The 8,370-nt window shown below is 35.5% G+C and overlaps 1 protein-coding gene across 18 annotated transcripts in view; it reads right to left on the bottom strand.

Moving 5' to 3' along the window:
- The window catches only part of MARCHF7 (membrane associated ring-CH-type finger 7), a 55,027-nt gene that overhangs the window by 35,742 nt on the left and 10,915 nt on the right, over positions 1 to 8,370 (bottom strand). For all 18 annotated transcript variants that reach the window (XR_004271246.1, XR_004271247.1, XR_004271244.1 and 15 more), the window contains exon 2: positions 2,659 to 2,825. Coding sequence is in view for 14 of the 18 variants with exons in the window: in XM_032286311.1 (XP_032142202.1) it covers positions 2,659 to 2,825 (167 nt within the window). In the remaining 4 variants the exon portion in view is untranslated. The remainder of the gene's footprint in view (positions 1 to 2,658; positions 2,826 to 8,370) is intronic.

The following is an 8,370-nucleotide window of genomic DNA, read 5'->3' as shown; positions in this document are numbered from 1 at the left end:
GGCCAGGTGCAGTGGCTCATGCCTGTAATCCCAGCACTTTGGGAGGCCGAGGTGGGTGGATCATGAGGTCAAGAGTTTGAGACCAGCCTGGCCAAGATGGTGAAACCCGCCTCTACTAAAAATACAAAAATTAGCTGGACATGGTGGTAGGCGCCTGTAATCCCAGGCACTCGGGAGGCTGAGGCAGGAGAATCGCTTGAACCCGGGAGGTGGAGGTTGCACTGAGCCGAGATTGTGCGACTGCACTCCAGCCTGGGCAACAGAGTGAGACTCCATCTCAAACAAAACAAAACAAAAAAACAAAAAAAAAACTGACTGTATGCAATTTAAAGCAACTAAAAGGCTTTAAGAAAAATCCCTAAAATTTATAAAAATAATTTATCTTAAGAATCAATAAAGATTTAAAAATTCTATTTGGTTTGGTTTTTGGATGTCTGCAAGATATTTTTGTATTTTACTTTGGTATTTAAATAAAATTTTGGAACAGAATGAATTCAACACTAATATGTTACTACAACCACCACTTAGGTGGGGTCATTTTGAAGTCACTGAAACGACATTAAAAAAAATTTTTTTAATGCTGCTATTTGTTTAACATAGTAAGAAATGGAGTTTTTGAATAATCTACAACATTAACAAGTTAGAAAAACATTTTGAAAAAAGTCATATCTTAAGGAGCAAATAAATTTACTAAATATATTCAAGATTTGAACACCTACACTATTATGATAATTACTGTAACAATTATAAAAAACAAATGCAGCAGCAGCTAACATGTATATAGTGTTTATCATATGCCAGGCAGTATAAACATACAGCATTAAGCCATGTAACTGTAACAACTGGATAAGGTGATACTAAAACAAAAAGATGTCGACTGGGTGCAATGAACTGCAGGCTGCAGTGAGCTGTGATTGCACCACTCACTCCAGTTTGGTTAACAGAGTGAGATCCTGTCTCAAACAAACAAACAAATCAAAAACAATAACAGAAAAAGAGGTCAATAGCTAGTAAGTGATGAAACAGGACTCCTTCTCTCTAGACAATATAGTCTGGTTTCAAAGTTTGTGTTCCTCATTAATAAGTTATACATATATTTAGAATGAGACAAAAACGAGTAGACAAAATTTTACGAAGATAAGGTAAAACATAATTCTGTACCCTTTATATGTCACCACAACATTTCCACAGAAAGCAAAATATATGATTCTACACCTCTAGGAGGCATAAATTTGTCTAGCAACAGAAAAAGTACAGTATCAATTGACATTTAAAATGAGACTAGGTTCCATTGAGCTGGAGTTTAAAATAAAATAGAGACCAGGTAAACAGTTCATATAAAGTCAGTTAAGAAGTGGGTAGCAGATATGGGCATTTTAGTTTGTTTTTTAACTTCAGTCTTGCTCTGAATGTTTTACAGAATGCTTACTACTGTGTATGAATATTTTTGAGACTGTGTCATATGTCAGATCACATAAATATATAAATACTTAACACAAACAAATTTTCAAAGGATGCTTTCGGGGTACCTCAAAATCAGACTTTTGCAAATCAAACATTAATTATAAGGTTCAGCCAAAAATGTAAGGAGCTTAAATTTGTTACAATGATAAGCCATTTCAAAAGCCAAAGAACTAGTCAGGCATGGGGGTTGTATGCCTATAATCTTAGTTACTAAGGAGACTGAGGTGAAAGGATCATTTGAGCCAGAGTTTGAGACCAGCCTGGGCAATAGCAAGACCCAAAAACAAAACAAAACAAAAAGCTTTTGGTCCTAAGAAAAACTAGCTACATAAGTGTAGATGGACACATCAATACAAACTCATTACTCACCATAAAAATAAAATTTAAAAATTCATGTAAAAGATTTTTAGCACTTTCATAAGATAACCTGTTAATTTAAAAATCACTCAAAGCAAAATATTTAGAAGTTGTATTCTCAAAGAAAAACACTTAACATTTGTTATTCCACACTGCTTTGTGTATATGCAGAGAAAAGTCAGATGAATAAGTATGCTCTTCCAGGAAAAGGATACAGTTTTTGTTCCTCTGACAAAGCCAGTCACATTGACTGACAACCTTAAATTTATACTTAAATTGATACTTATATTTTTATGGGTAAAGTTTTCCAAGTCTTTGGAAAGCTTTTTTTTTTTTTTTTCTTTGAGACAGTGTTTCACTTTGTCATCCAGGATGGAGTACAGTCACATGATCTCGGCTTACTGCTACTTCTACCTCCTCAGTTCAAGCAATACTTCCACCTCAGTCTCCCAAGTAGGTGGGATTACAAGCATGTGCCACCATGCCCAGCTATTTTTTTGTATTTTTAGTAGAGATGGGACTTCGCCATGTTGGCCAGGCTGGTCTCGAACACCTGACCTCAAGTGAACTGCCTGTATCAGCCTCCCAAGGTGCTAGGATTACAGGTGTGAACCACCATGCCCAGCCCTAAAGTATGTTTTTTTATGAGGTTACATTCTGCTATCCATCATTCCAAAGTCCAAAAAGTTTGAAAAATGTTATCCATTTTGCTACAGATATATTGGTTTTGATTAGAGGATGCCTCAGACCCAGCTACTACATTTTAAAAATCCCCCAAGAGTGGTCCTAGGGATTTTGAAAAAGGCTGTTTACATATATTGCAAATGAAAATGTTACCTGATATTCAGAATCCAATCTAAATGAAGAGTCTCTTGAGTGATAGGTATCATTTAAACTACTTCCTCTGCTTCCAGACATCATCCTAGCACTTAAGGAGCTGGAGGGTTGAACAGAAATTCTTCTTGGAATCCTTGAAGGTTTAGACTCCATTCTTAAAGATTTTTCTGTGAAATGCAAATTTTCATTAATTGCCTTTGGGAAAACATGAAAGCCTTTAATGCTTAATCCTCCCTAATCATCAGCTCAAATAAAAAATTAACCATGCAAATTAACTATATCTGACAAGGTAAATTGTGAAACAATCACCACCTCTCTACTGCAAAGCAGTTCATCAAAGGTTTCCTACCATCCATAAAAGGAAGCAAACAAACATGGTAAAAGTGGCATAAAGAATTTTGAGGTCTGCTTTTTCCAAAATCTGGGCTCTTTCCCTTACTTAATTTTGTCTACTACATATTCTACATGAATTTGTCCTTGACTATCTTGGTATTCTTTATTTTTAGGGTTCAATGCTCATACCTGTTATACTATTTGCATACCTCTCACAAACTTTTCTATGTGTCTGGAAAGTCTATACATTCCCCACCCAATTCTTGGTCATCAGTTTAAACACAAGTAGCTTTCTTCTCTGTATGTTTCCACTTCGTACATACCTTTCATGCTACTTTGCATTGTAACTTGTTTACCCTTCTATTTCCCTGTCTCAACAGTGAATTTCTAGGTCAGAATCATTTAAAGTATTTAAAAATCACTGCCTGGGGTTTAACAGGTACTCAATAAACACAAGTCAAAATGAAAAAATGATAAACTTTTTATTTACCACTCATAGGACCCCTTAATTATAACAAAAATAATAGCAATAGCTGATATTTATTAAGTATTATATGGCAAGATCTGAGAATAAGGACCTTCTGATTATGTTAGTTCATTGAATCTCCAGACCAACCCCATGAGACAGGTACTATATTATCTCCACTTTATAAATGAGAAAACAGGCACTGAGAGATTAAGTAATTTGCACATGATCACAGAGCTAATAAAGTATTTCTCAAAATGTTTTCAAAGATTGTTTATGGTACTACTGGAAAGTGACATTTTAAGTGAAAAGGTCAATCTACAAAACTACACATGCAGCATGATTCTAACTACACAAATAAAATGAATAAAACTTCTCAGGAAAAAAAACCCCAAAATGTTAAATTTATTTTGTGGAACTGAGTGCTTTTCACTTTAAAGTTTAATAATTTCCAAGTTTTCTTCACTAAACATTTCTAAACCCACAACAATTACCTATGAATAATTATATATAAATGGAATTATACAATATTGTGTCCAGCTTCACTTGCTCAACATTATATTTGTGAGATTCATCAGTGTTGTTGCATGCAGTTTTAAGTTCACTCTAATTTCTGTACATAGCGTTCCACTATATGAATGCACACAACTTATTTTCCCATTCTACCATAAATGTACACTAGACTGTTTCCATTTGGGGGCTATAATAAACAGTGCTGCTATAATGACATTACTATGATAAACTTAAAAGCTTTTAAAGTTTTCTAAGGCAAAGACTTACAAAGCCTCTGACTGTATCTCATATAAGTGGAATCGTACAGTATTTGTCTTTTCGTGATTCGCTTATTTTACTTACCCTAATGTCCTCAAAGTTCATCTATACCATATGCCAGAATTTCCTTACTTTTTATGGCTGAATAATATTGCATTGTATGTATAGTCATGCATCACTCAAGAATGGGAATATATTCTAAGCAATGCATCTTTAGGTGATTTTGTCATTGTGTGAACATTAGCAGTGTATATACACAGCCTAGATGGTACAGTCTAATACGTGGACTATATGGTATAACCTATTGTTTCTAGGCAGCATACCTATACAGCATGTTATTGTACTGAATACTGTAGACAACTGTAACACATTGGTAAGTATTTGTATATCTGAACATAGAAAAGATACATCAAAAATAAAGTATTAAGAGTAGTCAAATCAGAGAAAGAAGATTGGTGGTTGGCGGGAGATGGGGAGCTATTATTTAATGAGTATGAAATTTTGGTTTTACAAGATGAAGAGTTACGGGCATAGATGATAGTGATATCTGCACAACATTATGAAATGCATTCAATAATACTGAATTGTACACAAACATGGTTAAGATGGTAAAATTTATTATGTTCTCAGTATTTTATCTGACATGCACCCTCCCCCCAACTTGCTGTTATAATAAAGTAACAACTTGCTTTCCAACTACATGCACCCTCCAATAATTCTGTTCTCAGTATTTTATCTGACATGCCCCCTCCCCCCCCAACTTGTTATAATAAAATAACAGCTTGCTTTCCAACTACATGCACCCTCCCCCCCAACTTGAGTTATAATAAAACAACGACTTGCTTTCCAACTACATGCACCCTCGAATAATTCAACAACTTGCTTTCCAACTACATGCACCCTGCCCCCCCGCAACTTGTTGTTATAATAAACAAGTGGGGGGGGCAGGGTGCATGTAGTTGGAAAGCAAGTTGTTATTTTATTATAACAAGCAAGTTGTTGAATTAAAACCTGTATCTGGAGCAACAGAACCTCAGATTCTTTCCCAGTTCCATTCCTCTAAAGATAGGCTATTTATACTCTGGAAAATAAAGATTTCCTAGGTAACACTCTTGTGTTCTCCGCTCCCCCAACTCCCACACACAATGTACAATCATCTCTGCAGGAGTTTAGGTATGGGTCAGTAAAAGGAATACAAGAAAATATATATACTCAATAATATTGAGACCCAAAGACTCTTTCAAGGTCCTGTTTCTACAATGCTGTCGAGAGACTAAAGGCTTCTACTCTTGGATCACCACACACCAGTGATAAGATTTCTGAATGTCATTTGAAATGTTTCCACTTCAAAAGCTAGCCTTCATTAGACCATTCTGTCCTACAGCAAAAGCTGCTGGTCACCTAGAGTTTCTAATCAGGACTTTTAGTGCTTCCCTCTAACTGACAAACATCAAGAACCAACAAGTAATCAAGGAAGGTCTCCAATATGAAAGAAGGACCAAAATAAACAACAACAACAACAACAACAACACTTTTAAGATGGTGCAGGGAGAGGAAAATTTGGGGGAAAGGGGCTTATTTCTATCCTCACAGGGATCAAATAACATTCATCCATAAAATAAGAACAGGATGTGTGAGAATACAAAGAGAGCATAATAAAGAGCTTATGGAAATTCAAAATGCCATATACTTGTTAAAATAAGATACGCCGAAATAAATTTAACATAAGGACTGGGAGTAAGTTGCAGAAACTTCCTGGAAAGCAGAACCAAAAGAAATGGCAAATGTAACATGAAAATAATTATCCAGAGAGTTATCATTTGACTGTGGTTATGGGAAAAGGAAATACAGAGAAAACTACCAAATAAATAAACTTTTCTAGAAATGAAGAACATAAATCTCAAAATTCAAAGGGCTCAAGGCTACATAAGGGGATCAAAGAAAAAAAGACCAACACTAAGCAAAATATATCATCTTGAAACTGCAGAAAACCAGAAGTAACAGGAAGATCCTACTAGAGAGGAAAAAATGGGTCACATACAAAGAGAACATACTCAGAATGGCTTAACAGCAACAAAAGTCTTAAGACAATGAAATAATGCTTATAATACTGAGAAAAATGTTTAGCCTTGGATTTCAATCTAGCAAGTACATTTGAAGTGGAGAACACAACATGTTTTCAGACATGCAAAGTCACAACAAAACCAAATGACCAAAAATACAACCAGAGGAAGCTAAATGAAGAGCATGTCCTAGAAAAATGGGAGTGTGGGGCAGGAAACAAGGTAAGAAACCCAAGAAGCAATGATAAAGGGGAAGTTAAGGAGGATGGTATATAGAAAGCAAACAGTTCAGACTGGAGCAGGACCTGAGGTGGCAGGAGTTCTAAGAAAAAAAAAGCATCACATGGAAACTTATCTCACTGGCACGTGGCGGAGGTGGTGGTACAACTGGAAAAAACAATGTGTATGCAGAACAAAAGGCAATTTTAAAAATTAATTTTTTAACTTGGGAAAACTTAGCTTTTCATGAAAGGAGGCATGATTGTATTAGGTGAGCTCTTTAATATTTACATAGGCATAATAATGTAAATATACACTACTGAATCAATTTGTGAGATGAAAGTGGGCAGTGGAAATAAGAATGGTAGAAAACAATGAAAAATCATGAAATAACAGTATAAGCACACTGTTCAGAAAAATTAAAGTATCTAAGTCCTAAAACAAACAGCTAAACAGTAGAGAGGCACTGCCTTTCCAAAGTGGAACTAGAGATGGGGCAAAGGGTAAAGAAAAGGACTGCTCTTTTCCTTAGAAGCAAGATGACCATATTTCCCCATTTGCCCAAACAGTCCCAGTTTATGTGCTGAAAAATTCTAATTTATGCTCACTACCCCAGAAAAATTATTAATAGCGCCTACACTCTCTCTTAAAAGTCGCCTCATTTAGATGATAAAGCATATGGTCACCTAACTTATAAATATTTTCTACCATCAGCCTTGTACAAACTATATATGTATTTGATAAATCCATACAAAATCTTTCATTAAAAAGAGGTAAATTCTGAACTGGAAAATTTTAAAGGCATTCATTAGGAGAAAGAATATTAATGGTTAAACAGGGACAATGCAAAAGTCCATGAACAATTTAACAAGTAGCAGATGTGGTATTTTATCAAGATGGCTATGAAAACATTAAAGAGAGTGTTATTTGCAATCTGAGGATTTTGAGGAGACAAAATGCTTTTTTTTAAAAGATGGGGTTTCACCATGATGGCCAGGCTGGTCTTGAACTCTTGACCTCAGGTGATCCACCCACCTCGGCCTCCCAAAGTGCTAAGATTACAGGCGTGAGCCACCGAGCCCGGCCAACAAAATGCTTTTTAAAAGACATGCATCAATATTAAGTTCTATGACAACAACAATGCTTCTGAATAAAACCTATTGTAGTTTATTCTGACTACATTTATACCCAGTTCTTACTTGTAAAACTAAACTAACCTAACCTAGTAGGATATCTGCTTAAAACAAACCTCTTGGGGGAAGGCAAAGAGGCAGAGTCCTCTGAGAGAGATAATTTCATATTGTATGAAACTATTTTTGGCAACTCCTCTACTTAAATTGATTGAATTCTGACAATGTAGGTGTTACATGAAAACTTACATAATTTGGTTGCATAAGTTGTAGGTCAGAAGCACAAAATACAGTGAAAACCAAAAATGTGCAGTCCTTGAGAAACTTCTATCAAATCACAAGGTTCTATGAGGCATCTTTTCAAGTTCATTCATTCATTTAACCAAGTTTTTTTTGATACTCATGCACTAAGCACATTAATTAATACTCAACAAGGAAATGAGGTAGAGGGATAACATTAAACATTCTGAGATGGTGCCTGTAAAGAAATTGTAGTCTAATAGGGAACAAACTACACAATCACATAACTTTAATAGTTCTAAGTGCTACAAAGGAAAAGGTACAGCCTGGGCATACTGGCTCACAACTGTAATCTCAGCACTTTGGAAGACTGAGGTGGATCACATAAGGCCAGGAGTTCAAGACCAACCTGGCCAACATGGTGAAACCCTGTGTCTACTAAATATACAAAAATTAGCCAGGTGTGGTGGCACACCTGTGATCCCAGCTA

This window comes from Sapajus apella, unplaced genomic scaffold (assembly GCF_009761245.1).
Source record: "Sapajus apella isolate SASKATOON/1434 unplaced genomic scaffold, GSC_monkey_1.0 scaffold18, whole genome shotgun sequence".
Lineage (NCBI taxonomy): Eukaryota > Metazoa > Chordata > Mammalia > Primates > Cebidae > Sapajus > Sapajus apella.
The sequence above is the reverse complement of the archived record's forward strand: the minus strand, read 5'-3'. Positions and strand labels throughout refer to the sequence as shown.